The sequence below is a fragment of the Struthio camelus genome, chromosome 2, assembly GCF_040807025.1.
Source record: "Struthio camelus isolate bStrCam1 chromosome 2, bStrCam1.hap1, whole genome shotgun sequence".
NCBI lineage: Eukaryota > Metazoa > Chordata > Aves > Struthioniformes > Struthionidae > Struthio > Struthio camelus.
The window spans coordinates 22,748,844-22,772,489 of NC_090943.1; the positions used below are offsets into that span (position 1 = coordinate 22,748,844).

Sequence of the window (23,646 nt, forward strand, 5' to 3'; positions counted from 1 at the left end):
GGAACAAATCTTTGATTCTCAACTTTAAAAAATTTTATTCTGGAAAGTAAAATGAAGCATGAGGGCAGCTGCAATAAAATGGAAGCCAAAATGAATCCTGCTTCTGTTTGGTCAAAAAGGACAGATGCCACTGAAGGAGTGAGGTAGCTGGCAGCCTTCCCTTTGAAGAAGAGCACGTCATCTCTGGAGCATAAAGAGGAATGTGAGACTTATAAGCATCCTCTGATTTGGGGTTTCTTTACAAAAGTTTAACATATCCCCAACTGGGAGCTGGGAAGTTGCTTGCATATCTGAATGCCATTGTGGTAATGAAATACACTGCTGCCAAGCCGTGTGGCAGGCTGCTTTTGTCCATTAGTAAACAAACTTATGTGATGACTTCCAGTAACTCCCATTCAGACAGGAGATTTTAAAGCTTGAAGTCAACAGATGAAATTCTTGCTAAAGAAGGAGAGTGAGGGGAAAGCAGAGCGTTCTTTCTGGGTTGGAATGAGGGGTTAAGGCACTATCAGTCTTTCCTGTGAAGAAAAGAAGGATGAAATGCAACTCACTGCTTCTCATCACAGTTAGTTACAACTTCTAAGCCAGCAGGTGTCTAGAGGGAGTCACGAGCCTAGCCCCTTACTGCCTGCTACCTGGGTTTCTAATGAAGAAAATCAGTTATATTGAACTTTGAAACTTTTCTTCTAGCTCCTATGCACATTTTTATGCTATTTCCACTGAGATAATGATGGACCCAGCACTCCATTCTAAAATCTCCTGGGAGCTGGCACTCACAAGTGTTAGTGTGCCTGTGGAGGACCAGCTGCAAATATCTGCATGTGTGATTCTATAACAGCAAGAAAAAAGCAAAATCTATTAGAAATGGTTAAAAAATAGCTAGTCATAGCAATTATCAAAAAGTAATAAGCATGGGCTCAAGTGTGCAAAAGCATCTATGCGAAAGATGGCTAAGCAGACACTGAGAGGATGGAGTTCCTCTAGTGCCTAATGCCTTCAAGGAAACAATGTGGCTTGGGAAAGCTAAAAGGGGACACAAGCCTTTGAAGTGACAATGAGTTGCAGGCAAGTATTATGTGCACAATTAAATGCCTCTAGTTCATCAAATCCTTTTTAAAAAAAAAATCATGAGTAAAATCTTATGCCTCTATGTGGTGCTGTCACATTGTCACATTGTATATTTTACAGACTTATGTAAACACAAGTCATTTCTTAGTCTAAAGCCTTATCTTAAAGATCTAAACTGCAGTATTATAATATTGACTGCATTTTGGCTGGTCTGATTAACTGATTAAGCAGTTAAGGAACTTGCATTAATTTACTATTATTCTTCCAGTTATAATTTTTGTTTAGCAACTCATGCTAGGCACTGCGTAGATGGAAGAGACAAATTGCCTGGATGAGTTTACATTCTCAAAATCAAAGTCTGAGATTTCATTACAAGCTGTGATCTAGTAGCTGGATGGTTTGTTTATAAGAAGCCTATAAAATGCACTTGAACAAGCATGTCAGGTCAACAGAGGGAAATCTAAATTTTTATTCTGTACCACAGATAAAATGACTTGATAATCTTAGTCCAGCTCCTAATAGACAAAACTTGGAATCACAAAAATCTCCATCATTATAACTTACATTCCTTGGCAGCTACATTGAAAAATCAAAACCAAAATGAGCTCTGCTGTGTAAACTATATAACCCTTTTCTTCACAACTGAAGAAAAATTGAAGAAAAAAACCCTTTTCTCTTCATGTCAAGGTTGATGTAGTTTCCTGGATGATGTATTTTCCTAGTGCCATAGTGAGAAGATCCTCATTCATACTTCTTCTTCTTCATATTGAACAGGACACACTTAAGTGTTCGGCATATTTTGCAGAGTAGTACCTTTCCCATGCAGGAGAAAGGACTGCCTTCATTTTTTTTTTTTAGCATGTATAATTACATGAAAGGAAAAAATATTCCTTGAATGCTGAGATGAAAGTGGAAGAGAAATAGATGTCAGTGCAGTAACCCTTAAGCAAACACTTAGGAAAGAAAAAGATAAAAGGAGATGTTTGGGGCACAGGAGAAGTAGTATAAGAAAAAAAAGAATTTGTTAATTAAAACATAAATGAAACTATTTTAAGTAAAAGAATGAGACTTTTTTGCAAAAACAGTAATTGAAATTACAAAAAAATCCAAGCAGCTCTTGCAATACAACTTATCTTGCACTTTTGAGGTGCCTTCCCATATGTCAGCAGCAAAAAGTTCTATAAATGGGAATGACTAAGTCTCAGAGCCCCTGTGAAGTACGATAAGGAAATACTATTATTCCCGCTTAACAGAAGGGGTAACAGACATAAAGAAAGTAGGTGAAGCTATGCACTCAATTAGTAGTAGCACAACCACTAAGTGTTCCCGGTTCAATAGTTCTTTTCCATGTCCACTAGACAACTCTATCTGTCAGGTGTAGTGTGCTGTGTTAAGAGAGGTGTCAGCAGCAATAGCATTGGGACAGACGTCTGCACAGTTTAGTAGATAGATTGGGAGATAACAACATCCTGGAAGAGAGAAAGGTCTATAGCAATGCACAGGGCTTAAAGGAAAAGAGACAGCTTTGAAGATGAATTCTGGGAAAAAAAAAGAAGGGTGAGGGAAATCTGATGACCTGAAAATGGGTGAGGCAATGCACAGTAGGATTTGCCAAAGGGGAGTGCAGTAAATACACCTGCGGAAGATATGGCGAGGAGTCAGCGACTGGCAGAGGATGTGGCAACAGGCCTAGCATGTGAAACTACACACTGACCAAATTCCCACCAGGGCCAGGCATGCATATTCCATTTTGTCAACGACGTCTAGCTGCTTCCCGGACAGTAGTTTCTCCAAGGCTAACACAGCTGAGATAAGGAAATAGTTTTAGTATATTTAAGGGGCCCTTAGGATACAACAGGTCGTGTCTCACCTGGATATCTAACCCGTGCATCCGACCCATGTGTCCAGCAGCCTCCCACCAGTGACTCCTGTGCATGGTGCCCGGAGCTCCCTGAGCAGGAGTGTGAGTGAGTCCTTTATTAAATCTATCCTGTTTAACACCTTACGAACTTTGAGTGTTTCTCTCCGTCAGCATCTGACTCTTTCTTGCCCACCTTTTGGTCACAGGAAAGAAGAGAGAAACTGGTAGGCAGCTGCTGACAGAGAAAGAACTAGCAGAATAAGGCAGAAGATAGAGAAAGAAGTACAAGTACTAGAGGAAAATAAGAAACAGCAAAATACCAGCAAAATCTTCATGTTAGGGAGAAGAGAGAAAGCAGAAATTATTTAAGGGATGACAAGAAGGGCTAAGAAATATGATATCTGTGAAACCATTAATGAACTGTCAGTCTGAGCGATAGCTTTAAAAAAAACTGAAATCAAGTAATTGGATAAAGAGATACCTCTACCACTACTACTAATATTATCCAAAGCACTTGAAATAAATTTTGAAAAAAATCAGCACCAATCTGTCATTGTCAAGTAACAGCACGAATTGCACAGTACTAATAGCAAGCATAGTACTAGGTTGAAAAAATGTGGATCTGGAAAAAAATTCACCATCTCGAGCACTCATTCACCACCAGTAAGGCACCTCCTTGGACCACAAGCCAAGAGGTCTGCACTGGAGTGACTCTACTGCAAAAAGTACTGGATAATGGGTGTAAGGTGAGCAGAGAGGGGAAATGGGTAGAAGGAAGAAATAAGGTGACATTGGTGAGGCACATTTAAGGGACCAGTGATTAAGGTGACTGCCACAAAAATAAAACAAAAATATCTCATTCCTAACAGTTATCACAGGAAAAGGGAAAGTTCTCAGATGTGTGTAAGTATTGAAATATTTGGGGCAAAAATGTTCTCCCAGTTGCATGCGGTACTCAGTAGCTTCCGCAAAAGCTGTGAATGTGCATTGAAGGAAACTAATCTGGCCTCAGAGATTTTAAGAAACCATAAATATCTCCTATTTTTTCACATTGAACCATCATGCTCAAAAGTGAGGGCTACCACTGTTAAGATGGATGAACTTTAAGAATAATCACACCATGTTGCAATCACAGCATTCTGAGAAATCAAGACATAACTCATTGTTTCCAGACTGGGGTCCAAGAGGTCAGCTTTTGCTGCAAAACTAGGTTTCATGTTTAGTGTTGCACATGAAGGCAAACAGACTATGGGGAGATTTAAAAGTTGAAACCAAAGAGACTGGGCAGTTAGCCACTGCTCTATGCCACATTTGTGTCTGTTTTTGCACACAGTAAAAAGTTGCACTTACGTTTCTGGCACTTTCTTCTTCAAAAGGAAACAGAAGGCAGCGACTGTAATTTCAATCAGCAAGAAACCGACACCCAGCCCAATCCAAATATCTGAAAAATCAGACCAATCAGACAAATAATCAAAAGGAAACACTAAAAGAATGAATTGAATGCCATTTCTTTCTTTTTATTGGACCTACCATTTGAAAGGAGACTGGGAGCTGGATGTTGAAGAGGCTTAGCGCTTAGGTGGCAACGATTTCCTTTCCATTCTTTTCCACATCTGTGAATAAAACAAACATTCATGAAAAAGGGAGAAGCAAGGTTCATAAATAGTGACAAGCACACAGGAAGTGCAAATTTTCTGAGCCCTTTATTGTGACCAGAAGTTCACCTAGGAGTCACAAAGAACAGGATCAAAATTTGTAGAATGAAATGCAAGTTAGAAGTACACAAAACAAGCCTAAGCGCTAAAAATGAAACAAAAGGAACTTCAATGACTAGAGCTGGCTGCCTTGTCCATCTTCCCATAATACTATTAACCCAGAGCAAGAGAAGTGTGACTCATTGCTCTGCTATCCCTTCTGTGAGAGTAAAATGAGTTTCTGAACTGAGAATCTGGGGCCCCAAAGTAGGGAAATATGTGATTAAGGAAGAGAAAGAAGTCTTTTTCCCCCATCTGTGTCTGTTTAGTTTTTCTATTTTATTGCAAAAATTATACCCCCTTTTTTACAAAACTATGTTAAAAAACAAAGCATGACATTTGAACTAAGAACCGCAACCATATCAAATTATTCCAAATTTTCTGTTTGCTTCACTTCAAGTGCTTAGTACTTTTAGATTTGGTAATGGAAACAATAGAAAATGTTCTCAGTTTCTCATTATAGACAAATAGACATAAAACAAAATAGAGTATATCAGCATAGTACTAGTATGTCTACTACATAGACCTAGGAACACATATATATGTACAAAAGTGGTTCTGTAATCCATATTTTCAAGATCAGCTAGTATTCAAGTAAATAAAATGTTGGTTTCTTTTACAAACTGTTGACTCCTTCCCTTTCCTATTATTTTGTTTTGCTTTTTTATTTTGGTCTTACCAAAGGTATACAGTGAAATGAGTACTGACAGGCTCTGGAGTTTTGTTTGGTGCAGCCAAACACCCTAAATCTGAAGGGTTATGTAGCTATTTGAAAGAGGTTAATACTAGATGTTATGCCAGTTACAGCTGCTAGTGAAATAAATTATCCTGTAAGTCTGCCCAATTTAGTAGTCCACTATAGAACAGTATAGCCTGCTTTTTCAGTATTGCCAGCTCACAGTTTCATCATGTATTTGTGGCCTCTACTGGATACAATCGCAAGACGAGGGACCAAGCACTTGTTGGAGGAAATACCTCTCTCTCATCAGCTACTTTACCTGCTTGACTTATGGGACATAGCATCACTTGGAGCAGCACAAAAAATAGGCAGATGAAAATAGAATTAATCACCTAAAGGCTGGGGAAACACGGGAAGCACTATACCGTCAGGCACTGTTTTATGCAAATTCACTCTAACTGATATAATTTTGATTAACCACTAGGCATTCTTGGTCATCAAGAGCCTTTTTCACTATCTTTAATACAGAGCTGCAAGCGTTAGAAGTGTGTTATCTGAGGGATTACAGAGTTAACAATTACTGCAATATACACAAAAGAAAATGTTTAAATGCTGCTCGATCATGGAGCACTGACTATTTGTGTACTAAACTTAGCAAAACTTCCATGAAAAAGTAAGAGGTGAACAAGCATTTGTGAATTAACATCATAATACATATGAACAAGAAGGATAAATAAGTCTGAGACATTTCTTTAGTTGACAGAATGCTTGACTTTGGAAGTATGACACTCTCTAACCTTACTTCTGGGATGCAATAATTCTATGTATATCTGAGTTCTGTGCATGGGTGGATGTCTTTTGTGGAGGGAGAAGGAAGGATAGAATTATTACACTAAGGAATAGTAAAAGAACATTAGCATTACAAGGCCCTATTCTCAGTAATTAAAGGCACATTTTTAAGCCTTTTATAGCAAGGCACAGTGATTCCACAGCTTTCAATGGGAGGCTTCAATCAATTACGCATTGATACACCTACATTACAAGAAATCACAGAAAATGTGGGGTACTTGTAACTGTTTAGGAGCCAGACAGTCAGTCTATCTTCTACAGACAGCTACATGAAAACGCAAAGCTGAATATTTTCTGAAAAAGTTAGCTAGCACACCCTCACCTTTTGCATATTGGTGTTGTAGGTAGAACGTTTACCCAAGAAGTGGGAAATCTAGATTTGTACGTATCCCTCAGCTTCCAGCTTGTGACAGAAAGCTCTGGCGTGCTCTGTAAAGGTTAGGCAAAGGTAGGGGAAAAAATGAGAGACACTCTCCTGTTTTACTAAACTGTCACTGGTTACACAGGACTAGAAGGGATATGGTGCTAGAAAAAGAAAGGGAAAGAAGGAAACTAGGAGTGAAGTGAACTAGGGTTCCTGATCCTGAGCTGGGGAATGTGCATATATGTTATAGTTGATGAGTAAAAACGAATAAATAGTCCAGGGATCAGAACCTAATCGCTCCCTACCACTAAGCACACGTCGTAACACACAACCAGCTGAAGCTATATCTTCCAGAGGCTGTACCAAATCCAGTCTTGATTTGAGTAACAAAAATACAAACAATCTGACACAATCCTTAATGTTTTGTTATGACAGTTAATCATAATCACTAATACAATGTGTAACATTTTTCATTTGAATTGAATCTGGTTTTAATTTTCAGCTACTAGCTTTTATTGTGGCCTTCCCCACCAGAGTGAAGAGGCCTTCCGTCTCCAGCCGCACGAGAAGATCTCCTTGTGGAGATGTGGTGGTTCTAAGCATCCCATGCATCTCTTCTTGGTACTCCAGGGAGTCTCAAATGCCAGTAGGCGCTGACATTTAGGCACCCTAAATCATGAGTAGTGTTAAAGGATCTTAGGGTTATCGCTACATATTGACACCTAAATTCAGGCATCCTACTTGATGGGCTGAACCTCACTCTAAGTGTCTCTCTTGAACGACTTTTCCCAACTTGCTAATTATTTGTGTGGGAGGCGGTTTATAAGGTTCACAATTATCAATGCTCTTTTAAAAAGGAGCATCAGAAAGAAGTGAAGGTAATAATCCAGTTTCAGTCCTACTAAAGTTGCATGAATAGGTAATTGATATCACTTCAGTGATTTCTCTCTTGACACGTTCACAAACTGTATTAACTTTGGAGGATCTTATGTTGAGTTTCTTTCTCACCATATCTCACCATAACACCAAGATTTTTTTCAAGAGTCGCATATTTCTGGATTGTAATTTCTATTCAGTAAGTATGATTTGCTATTCTGCCATTAAGTGTGTAATATACACTCTCACATATACCCAATTTATGGGGTTTTTTTATATTTATGGTTTTTTAAATATTTTAGGTTTTTTTATCTGAATATGTGAGAGAAAGCAGAACTGAGTTGTTTGGCATGGCTTATCATGTGGTATTGCATATTTGCCTTGTCCCCACAGCTTCATGCGGAGTTAACTGATGCAGGAGCAGCAAACATCTGTTTGCACCCTCAGTGAAATTTTGGAGAATCCTGAAAAAAGCAGGTTATCACAGAAAACAGATTTTATCTCAGTCTCAGAGGTGATAGAAGGAAGAAGACTTCACTAAAGACAGAAAGAGGCTAGTGTGGGGTTTGTTGCAACTCAGGGGACCACTGAAAATTGCTGGAAATTAGAACAAACTTGGAGGAAGGTAGCAGCCTTACCAGGACATAGAGCATAGAGAAGATTTATTTGATCTATTTTACCCAACAGATCTGAGTTTTCTCTGATTAAGGAGCAACCCTGGCCAAGTTTTGTTTGTAGACTACTGAACCCTAGCTTTAGAAACTGGAGCCAGCAATATCTTCAAAGAAAAGCAGCACAATTTCACGTGATAGCTCTGGCTGAGCTGGAGACCTATTGCATTCAGTGACTGAGAATATTTGGTCCCTTTATCCCTCCTTCTTCAGCATACTGCAAAAACTGTCATTCGTAGGCTGTGTTGTTTTTTTTTAATTCAGACTGATGATCTTTTACAAATGTCAAACTGCAGTTAGGCTCATACCAAACCCTCTGGATCCATGTAGAAACATTGCAATCTGATGCTAATCACCCATCAAAATCATTTTTTGATTGCTCTCATTTGTGTAATTTCCTTTTTCCACATTTGTTATATTTTCTGTTGAGCTAGATATGCTTTTAACCAAAATTACCCTCTTTCTTGTTACTGCAGAACTTACTTGACTGAAAAGAAAGAAAGAGAAAACAACTTTGCATCTGTGCACAAGTACTAGTCAGATGTGGCAAGAGAAATGCTCTGATGCTCTGGAACTATTTGGTCCTGGCTCACCTCAGACCTGCAGAGAAGTAGTTCTTATAAAGCAAGCATGTATATTGGTAACAGGATGGGAAAATCTTACTATCCAGTAACAACCAACTGTATCTTCGTATGTTGTTATATTTATGTTTACTAAAGAAATATTTCTGTGTATTCATGTCAGCCATGTTTGAATTATGGATAAATAAGTTAAGCTCCTTTTAGTCGTACAAATAACTAGTTCATCTTAAGAAAAATTGTGTGCATTCTCACTGTTTTTATAACCAACTGCTTACTAATTTAGGATGGCCATTTATTCCTCTCCCAATCAAGGAATGCCAATAGTATTTTTTTAAGTGTCATGATACAAATCAATTAGCAAACTTATGTCAGATTGTCAGTATGTGTAATTCAGGCCAATGAAATGATTTTCCCCTGTGTCCATCCAGGTTCTCACCAGCAAAGCGTCACCTACTAATACCTCCATTACTTAAAAAGTAAATAATGTGAAAACATGTGTTAAAATAGAATAAAAATATTATCTGTAAAACTTTGTAAACGGTTAGGCTAACTATAAAAACAAATAGGTGGGAAAAAATACTGTAAGGTATCCAATATGAGGAATATCTACAGGGAGAGGGAGGAGGCAAGGAAGAAAAGATGAAGATAAGAGAGACAACATAGCTATTCCTCAAAGACCAGGATGGAAAAGCAGTGCTAAACAACAAAAAAAATGAAAAGTGGGTACAGCAAATAGTCAAGATTTCCCACTTACAGCTTCCCGCTTTAATTTATTTGCTGATTTTTATCGTTGGCAGGGGAGCTTAGCAGTACTCCCTGCCACTAAGGTAAAATACAAAATTATCAGGAAAAAAAATTGATTATAATTTAGAGATTCATTTAACTCTTTCTGACGTTTAGTCCTTCATTACTTACAAAAGGCCCTCTCCTCAAGTTAGAAACAAGAGAATTGAAAAGTTACAGCTGCCTAAGTTACCTGCAGCTTTCAGTAACACTGCAAGAAAAAATGGGAAAATTGTTCATTAACAGCTTTGGCTCTCAGCTCCTATAAGCACTGCCCAGAGCTTTTACTGAAGCCAAGTGTTTCTGTGAACACAATAGAGGGGGCACTGTGTCAAATATCCCCCCTCCCCCCCCAAAAGGAAAAGATTGTCTTATAGGTGTTTTACAAGATTTTGATTGCTTTATAATATTGTATTCTGCAGATAATCTAGATGCCTACAGAGAGAGCACCTGGGGAAAAATCACTCTATGACTTGAGGGAAGAGAGCAGAATGAGATTTTTAATAGTTAGTACCAGAATCTGCCTATAAATCAGATTAGAGAAGATAACAGTTCTAGATTATTAATTTAAAATAAAATATAAATAACTCTAAACAAGCTACTCCAGTTATTTCACTGCAGTGTTGTAGATTAAAAACATCTGGAAAGCTGAGGGTTATTTTTAAAATGAATAAATATTATAGGCATGGTCTTGTATAGGATAATTGGTGATTCCAATATGAAAGCCAGAAGCATGAGACTATTTTACAGGTCTCCAAATGATATATTGCTATACGTTATTTTATCTTAAACAGTCTCCTCTCTGCTACACAACAGTTGGATAACATTAGCAGCTGGTAGATGAACATCTGGCTGAGGTGTACCTGGGAGAGGGAGGTGAGGGACAATGAGACAGAAGAAAACTTGATGAGCTTATCCTTTCTACAGTGTTGCCCTCTGACTGTTACAAGATAGCGCAGTGCTCATGTTCGGGTGAATTTCACACTGCTGCTGAATTCTCAAACGGCCACAGCCACGTGAAAAACGATAGTAATAGCAGCAATATTAAAATTATTTCTAATAATAGCTGAAGAATGAGGCTTTTCCTGTCGAGTTAACCTTAAGCACAGTGAGCGCACATGTGCACACAGGGGGACATACACGTGCCCCACGCTTGGTTACTGATACTATAGTCTTAGTTAAGAATGCAACAGCTTAACTTAGCAACACAGACTGGGAAAATATCCTCCCAAAGTTCTTCATGATTCTCTGCTGAACTTCAGTTCAAAATATTGATGCTATTTTTCCAAGTCCTCCACAGCCTAAGCTATTTTGCTGCAGTAATGAAAGTGAAGCATCAGTGAATCATCAAACTTGTACATAAAGATGAAAGGATTTTTTTGCAGATTAGCCTTCATGCTCTGAGGCCTCAGAAGAACCCCCAAGGATGATACAAATTTGCACATTCTCAAAGCAAAATCCAGAAACCATTATAAGCAATAACCAAAAAAAACCAAAGAATTTTGGATGCTAAACAAAACTTATACTGCAAAACATAGAACCTACTGTCCTGAAGAAATGAGATACATGTCCCCACGTTTCTGAGTCTGATTTTTTGTAGCCTGTGCACTCCTTTGCAGCTGTGTGAGGATGATGTTAAAATGATGTTATTCTCGTCCAATGATATTTTCCATAGACTTTATGCTCTGACCAACATATGTAAGACTAGCCAAGGTAGTTGACAGAGGAACAGAACTCTTCCTTTTCTCCTCAAAGAATGTAACAAAAAATACCGGGAAAAAAGATGAAAAAGTTTCAAATCAAACACTGTAAAAATCCATAGTGTCTTTTACTCTGCTTTTGCAGCCACAGTAACACAGTCTCAGCGCCCAGACTTGGGCCTATAGATGCTACTGCAAAACTGTATTAATGGACAGCAGTAATAATATCAGGCAGTTATATAGGAAATGAAGTCAGATTTCAACTTTCTGTGTACAGTCCCTGACATAAGTAATCCTCAAATGATCTTTAATTACTTTAACAGCTCCAGGTAGGTCAAAGCAGCCTGTAGTACACACCCAAGAGATGATTCACTTGAAGTCTAATTAATGAAGGAGAACTCTTAATCAGCCACCCACTGCTGTGTGTGGACTGTACTTACAATGCTTTATTTTCAGTTGGGAGACAGATAAGTTGCATCTTCAAAGTCACTATTAGCTTCATCTCTGATATGATCAACTGGGGATACACAAATGCTGATGTGATGAAAGGACCTTTCAGAGCAGAGATCAGCCACGTCTTCTGGGCAATGTGTTAAATCTTCATTAGTAGGGTAATAAGAATTTGAAGAGATTCCTTAATACTCCTTTTCTGCCATTTTATTTTTAAGACAGACAATGCTGAAAAGGCTCTGAATTTATCTCTTGAGCCATGAAGCTGAAATTCCACATTATTTATGTACAATTAATTTCTTTGGGCAATTACATCTTGACTAATTAGCAACAGCACATTTTACATGAGTCTTAAGCTTATCTGAAATACAGAGATAGCCATTCCAATCCATTCAGACAGGAAGCTCTTCATGGTTGAAACAGGAGGAGCAAGAGAGAAAGACAGATGAAATAGTACTTGAATCCTTCTACCCCAGTGCGCATCCTAATCTATCCTGCCTGACACAATGTCTTTTGCTATTAGCAAGTTCTTATGGGAAAGTCACCCTGGAAGGGAGAATGTTAACCCTGCCAATTTTGCTTCTAGGATTTTCAGTTCATTATTTCCTAATATCTATACTGGCAATACAGGGGAATGAACTTTAGTATTGCCTGTGTTGCTGCATCCTGGGCCTGGGGTAATGGCTCATTTCACTCAGAGTGAGAAATAAGGGCAAGATTTTGGGGATTTTTTGACGGACATTCAGGGCAGGTCTAATTTATAAGGAACACATCTGGCTGATATACTGCTGCATTTCAGACTATCAACATTTATATTATATTAAAGCTAGCATATGCAAAACTCAGAATAAATACAGATGTGTAGTTGATCATTTTTCTCCTTGCATTTTGTTCTTTACTTGTACAATTATTTCATTCAGTCTGAGACAGATATAAAATTCTGTCACTTTAGTGCATTAGTATTACATATGGCTCTTGTATAGGGATAAATGACAAGCAAGAGCCTGGCAGTGGAGAATCAAGTCCATGACCTCCAAGGACAAGCCTGAACAAAGCTCATTAATTAGGAAAGAAAAAGTTCCAGCAAGCTGTATTTTCAAGGAAGCCTTTGATGCATTTGAGAAGTTGAATGCTGAAATCTGTTTTTTTCCCAACAGCAGTACTTGCTAAGGTTACATAATGATTAAGGTATTTCAGTATAAAGCAGTGATCCGCAGTTTCATTTTTTTAAAGATGTTAACTGTTGTCAATATACTGCATTGGCTTCACTTTATTTAAGAGCCCTCGTGTTTTATATTGAACCTGATAAAACGAACATTTTTTTAAAATCACACATGCCATTAAGTCAGTAGCATTCAAAGCATTAAGTACTAAATATCTATGCAGCATCTCTTCTACAGTTCCTCATATTAAATAATTTAAGTGCTAGTCTTGTTTATGTTAAAAAGATTTGTATTAAAAGGCAACTGAAGATTAAGAAAGTGTCCTAAAATCTTATAAACTTTTGTGATCATGTAAATGCATACAGAATTTTTATTATGACATATTTATTTAAATTTGCACAAATGTTTGAAAGGAATTTCTTAACAAGTAACGGAAACAAAACAGAAAAATTAGCAGCTAGCCAAACAAGAGTGATGAATAGAGTGATGAATACTGCTTCCGCCCACAGTAATTTCATAAGTGGATGGGAGTGAGGTATACCCAATATGTGATGAATGTAAAAACAGCACTACCTTCTATTTCTGTCTGCAAGTGTCCATAAAATACTTCATTCAGTTACTGACAGAGAATAAATGGAAAGTACAGAATTAACCATCTCTGCTTATAAGTGTCCTCTCTTTTACTCTCATCCACAGCTCTTGGCCAAACTACACCTTTTCTCTGTTGCAAGACACATCAGCTTTTCTTATTTTTATCTGCAACATTTGTCAGACAGAAAATCTAATCTGCTATGTCATATGTATATTCAGAATGACCACGGGGCAATAGGTTCACTCAAGTATCTACTTAGTGTGCATCATATTAGCAGTATTTAAATTAAAAGAAAGAAAGTAATATGTGGATGAATACAGTTATAATCTTTCTCTTTATTAAAATATGGACTATGACTGCATTCTCTGTCGTATTCTCTATATACTCTGTAGTATTCTCTCTCTATAGTAGGAGGTTGCACCTGCGTACAAATCTGCCACAATGCAATGTCTTCTGTGTGAATCCAGCTTTGCTATGGGTACATTGATAATATGTTACATGAGGATCATTACACACACGAGTGCTGACATTATTCAGGAGCTGTGCCATGCCTACTGGAGCGCAGCCTGCTCCAGGAGTGGTGACAGAGGATTCAGGAAGAAAAAGTAATCTTAGTTCTTTGCAGAAAACAGAGACTTTACATTCCTCTGCTATATCAGTGTAGAAAGGTTTCTCCACTCACTACCCCCTCCTGAGCCTGTGAACATGCATGCATCACAGATGCAGGCTTTCCCTCAGAAAAGTTAGAGTCACCGGCATTTAAACTGTCTTTGCAGTCAATATTATGCAAAATAAACTTCACTAGAAGCTTGTGAGTATGATGAAAACAACAACTCTTCATTCCATTACAGGACAAAAGCAACATCTACCACAGCAATGTAGCGATCCATTCACCCTCTGGCTTGTTATTAGTAATGTACTCAAGGGAAAAAAGTAATAATATTCTCTTATTTGTCCATGTTAAACCAAAATATACACTATTTCAAAAGTGAACGTTGCATGAATGATCTCAGAAAATATCATACTGAACACGAATGTTTTTTTCTGCTAACTGGTATCAACATTATTCCCTCCACAGTTATCCTCCCAGGACATGTGGGACAAGGAGAAACCTCTCTTGGAAAGGCAAGTGAAGAGGATGGTAACCTTGAATGGTTAAGAGCTTCAAATCAAGCATTAAAATACCACTGCTAGCAAGAGATTCACAGAATAACAAACTCAGGAATGAAAATACACTACGCCTCTGTACAACTTTGGTATGCTGCTTCTTAAAATCATGGACTTCAGTTCTGCAAAGCTAAAATTGCTGATTTGGTTGCATCTACCTCAAAAATCATCTTGCAAGGACGATTTTCTTTTATGACTTTAATAGCAACTGACGTGATGTAACAGTAAAATGTCACATACTCGGGAATTAGTAACGTTAATGTCGAGTAAGAGTTCTTAGTACTTAAAATACTTTGTGCAACCACTGGACGGAGATGGCAGAGAAAGGGAAATATCTGCTTATATTAGCCAATTACAAGACGACTCTTAGTTACTAACATTATGCAGCTTTAGGGGAAAAAAAGAAACCTGAGAAATAGGAGGAGCTGTAGCTCCTGTGGCAGATAAGGGTGCATTAATCTGCTGTGAGAAAATCAGACATTTACTGAAACTGTGTACAGAGTTCTGGTCACTCTTGTTCCAGAAAAGATTAATTCAGAGCAGAAAAGGCCAGAGGAGCACTAAAATGAGCAGAAAAATAGAAAGCTGTCTTATAAGAGGATTTCAAAAGAGCTCAACTTGTTTAGTCTACTGAAAGGAGAGCTGAAAGGCATCTGGCTTTTCTCTATGAACACTTTGGAGGATAAACCAGTGAGGTATTGAGCGCCTGCTTAGGTTAATGGAGAATACTGGCACAAGAACAAATAGGTATAAACTGGCTATGAATAAATTTATGAGAAAGTTATTAGAAAGACCATTAGAAAGATCAACCAGAAGAGCAATGCTCTTGTCCTTGCTGCATTTCCTACAGCATATCGCTTCAGAAGAGTCACCCATCTAGCTGGTATCCTCTGTACCTGCTACTATGTACTGCAAAGAACTCTAGGTACTGGAAATTCACAGTAAAGAGCAAGGCGGAGAGGAATATGCAAGCCAAAAATTCCCCATAATAGGTCATAAAATGAAGCTTACTAAACTTAATGGAATTAATGATGAACAGTAAACAGAGAAATTGTGTGCTCCTGTCTATCCTCTAGAACACTGAATCAAACTGAAAGGAAACACCTCCTAAACTAATAAAAAGGTAGGTATTTGTCACATAGTGCTTAACTGAGCTGGGGGATTCCTTACCATAGTACATCTTACATCCTTAAAAAAGAGAAAGACACTCTTTAGAGAATGCAGACCTCAAGCAAACTGCAAACTGATGAATTTGGAAGAAACTTCTTACACTGTCATCATCATTGCCTACTTGAATCTTCTTGTTTCTTCCCTGCCAGGGTATGCAACCTGCTGTTCCCAGGACTCTGAATAGCTGGAGTGTCCCCAGGTCAAGACGATGCGATCATTCATTGTTCTTACGGTCCCAAAGAGAGAGTCTAATTATAGCCAGTGCTGAACAGGAACATAACTATTAGAAGGAAGGACCTCAGTCAGTTTATCTAATTGGTTTTTATATAGATATACAATGAAATTGTGTTGGCCATTTTTAAAGACTTAGCTCTTCTAACATTAATCACCCAGAAAGGAAGTTATCTAGAGACAGTCTAAATAAGAAGCTTAGATTATATGAAGCTAAAAGAGGAATCCTCATCTGGATCCACACCCTTGTTTATAAGAGAGTCTACATGACTAGCAGATTATATAGCTGTTACATAGCAGCGTTTAGCTTTTACATAGCCAGGCAAGAGAATTAACACCTTAAAGCTAGCTGTTAAATATTTAAATAAAAAACAAGCAAGCTCTGATACCAGAGAATGAGCATGAGGGTAAGCTTTGTAATGCAGAGAGATTGTGGGTGACCACCTGTTATGTCTAGGCAAACTGCTTATCATAGAGGAAAAGGTAAATATCTTTAGCTTCAGTCATTCTAAACAGAGATGACTGAAAACATTCAGAGCCAATATTTCTGCACTGAAATTAGCTGACACATGAACAATTTCACACTTCACATAGACTTTGAATTTAAATTTTAAAGACATTCAGTCAGTGTTTGAAACTAACCAGATTTCCTATTAGCTTTCTTGTCTGGATCTTCCCCTAAAAACCTCAGAACAAACCTAGATTTTGAAATATTTCTGCTGACAATTGCATAGATTTGAAATACAAATAACCCTATGACTTCACTAAATTTCTTTCTGGTGTGATAGTCCAGTACAAGATTTTTTTTTCAGTGTATTTTATCCTATCCTAAGGAAATACATATCTATGCAGATCATTTGCTGTGTCACTTGCCTTTGTGGTTTAACCCTTCAAGGAAATAAACACCAGCAGAATTCACTGAGCCCCGGCATGCAGCATGCACTCTATTTCATGGTACAGTTTCATTCAGTCACAGCAATGAAACAGAAGCATATGCTCACAGCAGACAGGCAGACCCGAAACTCACCATCTCAAACAGTTACACTCATTTTAATGCTGCCTAGTCTCACCTTCTTAAATAATGCTTCTCTGGTTAAAGATTTTCCAGTATCATAAAATAACACTGATGGTTAAAAGCTCCAATGAGATAAATCATGAAGCTATTGGCACTAAAGAAAAGGAAAGCATTGGTGATAAATTCAACAGAGAAATGACTATCCACTTAGCTAAACCACTAAACAAAATAAAACTCAGAAAATTTCTTCCAGAAAAAAACATTTGTTTTATTTTTATGTGATATTTTTTCAATGGATTTTTTTCTGAAGGCAGAAACAGTATTTTAGCCCAACTTTATTTAAAGGTCAAACTACCAGAAAGTATCGTTTAATTCTAGCTGACGCTGACCTGAGAGATCCACACAACAGAAAAGAAGCAACTTGGAACAACTTAATAGGTACATTGACCACCAACCACTAGAGATCAGAGTTCAGATGATGACTAAATTCAAAGTGCACATCAGCCAAGATCTTTTTTCTGAGTCTGGAGTTGTGATTTTTACAAAGTGACCATCACAATCTTGCAATTTTTAACAGGGACAAGGCAGTGAAAAATGCAGTCATTCTGTGAACTAGATTTAAATGACAAGGTACTGGGAGCACAGGGCTAGCACCTTGTCAACTGAGGAAATTTTGGTGTAGCTACTGCAAGTGATATGCCTAGTACAGAGACATTTCATGAGTAAGAAAAGGGGCTGATCTCCATTCCTTTTACTCTGACCTGAAACCTAAAGACTAAACTAATACAAATTACCATTTACAATAGGAAGTGAATCTACTCACGAAGTCTGTGTCAGTACAGCTGTAGCTAAGCTGTTGTAGCAAACAGCAGCTTTTCTTTTATTCTTTCCCTCCCTCCCTTTTGCTGCTTGTGAAACATGGACTTAGAGCAGATGCTTGATTTACTCTTGAAGGATATGCCAAGCAGGGGAGGAGGAAGAGGAGGAGGAGCAGAAGAGAAAGAGAGAAATCTCTAAAAACTCTCTTTATATATTTGTGTCTCAGATATAGGCCCTAGTTGCAATTTCTATAGGACTGAATAAAGATTAGGGAATGACCTAATGGAAAGCCTCACCATGCAGCTGTACTGACAGCTGGTAGCAAAATTCTTTTACTTTCAGAAATGGCAACAATTTCATATTTAGCTAAAATTAGAAAAACTTTAACAGAAGTAACACGACAAAGTATAGAAGAGGTATCTAGTTTTAAGATAGACCTGTTAATTTCACAGACAAAAGATTTTTGCTTAAATGACAGCTCTGTTGGTAGAGCAGTGGGGTTACGTATCAGTAGAAAACCTAATAGAAGACCTGAATATATTTACAGTGGCTGGATTTTTCCACAGAGACTTTTCTTTTCCCTTTTTTTTGGGGGGGGAATATTTGCTCCTTTTGCCTTTTATCAACCCCTAATGTTTCAGAAACATACTTTCAGAATTAATGAGTAAGAAATCTTATTATCTTTTTTTTTTTCTAGTCTGTAATTTGACTCAATGTCTTTCATATCTCGTTTATCATTTCCATTTTTGGTCTACTGTTAACTTTTTTAGTGCTTTGTCTTTCACATTCTCTCTTATTTTAGGATATTAGATAGAGTAAATATAAGCTTCTCTTTTACAGCCTTTTAGTTGAAGTTAACAAACTTGGTTCCTCTACAAGCAATGGTCTATTTCTGTGAATAATCGGAGAAACTGTGACTGTATTAGATAGTTTATTATCTGCACTATAGCAGATTAGAAAGGGGAAATGGATACTTATCGCAAAGTCAGTCTGCATATCTGCTTTTCACTGCTGTTTACCCTCTGAGTATCTTTCGTATGGATGAATCTGCAATGTTCTGGTGAAATTAAATACTTATTTTAAAAACTTGAGCAATGGCTGTTTCATTGTCTGTATTACACCACACATTTGGCACAAACAAAAAAATCAGTGATAAAGCAATCACTAATAATCAATAAATAATTTCCCCCCCCCCACACCCTCTCGACCCCTTTCCAGCATTAGTCTAATGTTTTTATTAGCTGAAATGGTCTGCTTTAACCAGAGCCTGCCAAGACAGGCCATTGTTCCTGGCAGGTGTATTGTAGTAAATATTGTAGATTATAAATCATGTTTTCATTTCCAGACAACCATAAATTTATCTGCTTACAGGAGACACAACACTACACAATAACATCTAATGTAATGCTGCTTCGAAACATTGTAGAAGTCAGGCACACAAGTACAGGCTGAGATTGCATTGACACTTACAAATATATTCTTTAAAACTTTTCTGCTGTATTTTAAATGCACACCTACAACAAAGCAAAAAAGAAAAGCCATTAAAAAGTTCTACTTTTCTTACTCTCTATGTAATAGAGAGACAGTGGCTTATATTCCGTTTGAATCACTCCTCCTCCAGAAAAGGCTTCTGCAGTAAGTTCTACATGTGCCAATATGGTCCATGAAAAAGAATGATATTGGGACAAAGTCTCTGCATAAACTGTATAGTCTTCTGATATTACAGATGAATTCCACAGAAGCTTGGGGAATTCACTCTCTAGCTTCTTGCTAACAAGTTAAAATTATGAAATCTTCAGAGAAATGACCTTTAAACAATTTATGAGAATCCAAGACACTTCAGATGCAATAAAATAATTTCTTCCCAGCCTTTCCCCCAGCTCCACATTCTCTTAGTGTTGTTATGGTTACAGAGTCAAGACTTCAGAATTTAAGAGAGGCTGAAATTAAGAATTTCCATGTACCTTCAAATCAAACTCTTGTATAGGTATTCAGACAAGGTATTTAACTGGAAGGTCACAAACTCCCCCTGCCCCCTGGCTCAAATCAAAAACTTCAATTCTGTCATTCAATGCTTGTCTTTGCAACAAGGTTATTATCACGGGATATAGCAGATGTAATTTACTATACCTAATATAAGACAGAGAAAAATACTATGACAAGTAGCTAAACCATCTCTTACGTTATCAGAGTTCAAACCTTCAAACTTCAGCACTGAATACTACTCTGTCAGTTGACTTTAAGAGAAATCTGAACTCCAACCATATTCTTAAAACTTTTATTGAGGAAAAGAGATGGCTCAAAATCTGGCTTATTTGCCTGAAGTTGATAAAAGATTGAGCTGCTTATTTAGCTTATACACTTGGCACTTTGCTACAGCAAAATCCTGCCCATGATCTTTAGTGCCCAACGCATTGTTAATAAAATATGGTGAGCAATGGCTAATGACAGAAGAATTTCTAACAGCATTCCAGTATTCATTCAGTAAGCTCTTTTCTTGGTTGCAGTCAAAAAACATGGAGCACAGAGGAAGAACTGAGAATTATTCCCCTGATATTGATGCTACCCTGCAATAAATCACTATACTTCTACAATTCAGAGCAGCCTTTAGGCTCCCCTAACATGTACAACTAGGCTGAAGAAAAACCTACGTAAGCTACACTGCTGGTCAATAGCCCTAATAGACAGATACAGCATTTGTAGGGTCAGGAGAATCTTTGCTACATCCCCTTTCCGGACTGTTTGTCTACTGTCGATCTTACGTCAACAGTTGGAATAAGATGGCAGAGAGCCATGACAAAGATTCTGTGTTTATAAGAGACAGATTTACATTTTTTATAAAGACATAGTGTTGGTAAGGATCAGGACCAAGACTTCTATATACACCTGGCTGAATAAATGACCCTGTTCACCTATTTTTGCTCTGAATGCAAGGGCATTGCAGTTTTTCATGCTATTTTTCTCCATGGCTCTAGTGGATTTTTTTCTAACACTCTTGAAACAGACAATTACATTGTTGCGTCTTTACAAACAGACAATTACAATGCTTTATTCCTCCACATGGAATAACTGAAAATCAATAAACAATACCTTAATTTCACAAATCTTTTAAAAATATTAGAGTGAAAAAGTATTATATTATGCATATCAATTAATTTTTATGTGCACAGTAAATAAATTCATAATGTTAGTATATCAAGACATGAAATATTCCAAATTTCACAAAAATGACTTGAGTTAGCCAACTCTGTAATATATAAAAGGTGACTGAACTTATTTGAACACAACAGTTTTCCATCATTTGAAAGAGATTAACACTGACGCGTTCTAACTTCTTCTAGTTTTTCTTACTAGCCCCTTCTTTTGAATCTGTTCATATAGAAACAAGAATGACCATAATTTTTTTCTTCCTTTCATGATGTACTTGATGGCCTGCATTACAGGGTTGCCAATTTTTCTGTCTATAAATTTTCTGTCCAATTCTTCTCTCCTTTTTCTGGTCTTAGGAAGAATCGTTTTCCTCATAATTTTAGAGAATAGGAGTCCACAGTAGTTTTTTCCTGTCCCCAGACCTTCGACTTTTGTAGTTACATTGCGATATTAACCAAAACTCACAATCAGACCTGATGTTACAGCTGGACTACTAAAGCCTAAACAATATGGTGTGGGAACCAAGTATATCAGCAAAACTGTGAAAAGAGTGACAAACTAATGCAAGGTTAGCATGTTGGTCGTTTTTGTTATTTTATCATAGGATTTGTGATGCTTGCTTTTCACAGTATTTGAGAATCTCAACCTATTTCTTTCCTAATGTAAACATACAGTCAGATTGTGTGTTTGTTTTCAGCTAAGTTCCTTTTTAATAAACAAGATTAGTTTTGATTGAACCCTCTGAATGGGGAAGTAGTTTGCTCTTTCTCTGGGAAACTACTGAGCAGGCAGAGGAGAGCAGGAAAGGAGAGAGATGACAGCAGAGATAACTGGGCTGGGCTGGCAAGGGAGGCCCAGCACGGAGCTGCAAGCCTGCGGCTTATGCAGAGAGAATGAGAAACTCCTGAAAGGAGAGAGACGAGGCCTCTGAGCAGAGGGAAGACTCCTGGGGACCAGAGCTCGTTGCCACTCAAAAAATACCTGAGTGAACTGCAACTAGGCCAGGAAGCAGGGACATATCTGCAAGGACAAGTAAAGCAAGGGGACAGCTGCATGTAAACCCTTTCATTTCTACTCTGTCATCCCTATCTGAGTTTTCTCTACTTAAATAGTATTCTAATTCAGATTCTAATAAAAGCTGGCTTTTAGTTTAAAAGCCTTTCTGTGTTCGGTCTCGGCACATCCACTTCAAAGACACAGTCAGCAAGAGCCTGACTGCATGTTGCAAATGCATCTTAAGGGCTCAAAAAAGAATGCAATGATATTACTAAAAAAAAAAAAGCCAAATGTTTTTCTTGTGGCCTAAGATAGGTCCTATGATATTGCAATCTTGGCAACCACAGAGCTAGAGTTTCCTTTTGGAAACTCTTTGGTCCCTCCTCTTTTGGGTATGATAATACAGTAAAACTTCCAGTAAAAAGCGCTGGCTCAGGTGGCAGCTGCATCTCTAGCCTTCTTCCCACGCACAGATAAAAGGTGAGACATGCTGTTGCTGGGAAGTGACAGGAGCCTAAGCAGCTATCCTGCCTCTGCTCTGCTGAAAAGGGGGGAAGGCCACATGGAAGCATCCTGCATGATGGACTTAGTCATTGTGCCTGACTAGACTATGGGATGTCTTCCCAGTTATCTATTATCAATCAGCTCCAGAGAGTGGCCCTGCACCACAACTGTATGTTTTCTCAAGCACGGGGGGAAAAACCTGATGTATAGACATGATTCTAGTGTAATACCAGAGAAAGCAGACGGCTGCCAGTCTGTATGGCGGCATAGACAACCAGTGCTCAGAATTATTGTTTATTATGCCTGCCTGCCTGCCTGCCTGCCTGCCTGCCTGCCTTCTTTCCTTCCCTCCTTCCTTCCCTGCAAATTGACAAAGTAAAAAATCTTGTAGTCAGGCTCATCCCAGAGGAAATGGAAAGGAAAAACGATGTATGTTTTCTTCTCTCAACACAGTAAGGAACAAGGAACAATGCCAATGAAGCTGAGAGAAAACAATATTTTGACAGTATTAATACCTGCCTGCTCCTTGTTCTTAACTTGCTACTTTAATTTTTAGCTCAGCAGATCGTCTACCTCACCTATCACCACTACCATCTACATCAATCTATTTCAATTATTGAACAGGCTCATGTCTTTTTCAGCCAAAGGTCTTACAAATTTTCCGATCACTCAGGGCTCCACCAGTTTAGAAACACAGCTCCACATCCCTACAAGAGAGATTCCACTCCTACGTTGCCTCAGCCTGCATATCTTTCCAGATTGCTCATCCTAGAGGAGCTTAACAGTGCAAGATGAATATGGAGAACTCATCTCTCTGCCCAGGCTGACCTGATGAAAGGTTAAATTAACTGGGTCTTAGGACAGTGAATTACTTCCATTTGAGAGTGAAAATTATTTGGAATGGATTTGAGAAAGAATTTTCAATGAGGGTCCCTCCCGGCCCCACTTTTTAACTTTAACAGAATAGAAAGCCAAATCCAGAATTCTTATCCTACATAATTAAAATAAACAAATGCATAACTATTCGCTTCTGGACTGCTTGTAATAATTAAGAATTTTAAGTGGCTGTTCTTAAGCAACAACATTTTGGGAGATCGTAAAATAATCCAAAGTTGGATTAATAAATATATTTGTAATACTTCATGGACAGATACACTTTCTCCTTTATGTAGTTAAGCAGACTTCTACTACAAGGAATTCAAT

General features: G+C 37.9%; 1 protein-coding gene across 2 annotated transcripts in view; it reads right to left on the reverse strand.

The window, feature by feature from the left end:
• Nucleotides 1–23,646, reverse strand: part of MALRD1 (MAM and LDL receptor class A domain containing 1) — a 292,727-nt gene that overhangs the window by 10,475 nt on the left and 258,606 nt on the right. For both annotated transcript variants that reach the window (XM_068934618.1, XM_009673718.2), the window contains exons 37-38: nucleotides 4,460–4,542; nucleotides 4,280–4,370 (exon numbers count right to left, since the gene is read on the reverse strand). In XM_068934618.1, coding sequence (XP_068790719.1) covers nucleotides 4,280–4,370; nucleotides 4,460–4,542 — 174 coding nt within the window. The remainder of the gene's footprint in view (nucleotides 1–4,279; nucleotides 4,371–4,459; nucleotides 4,543–23,646) is intronic.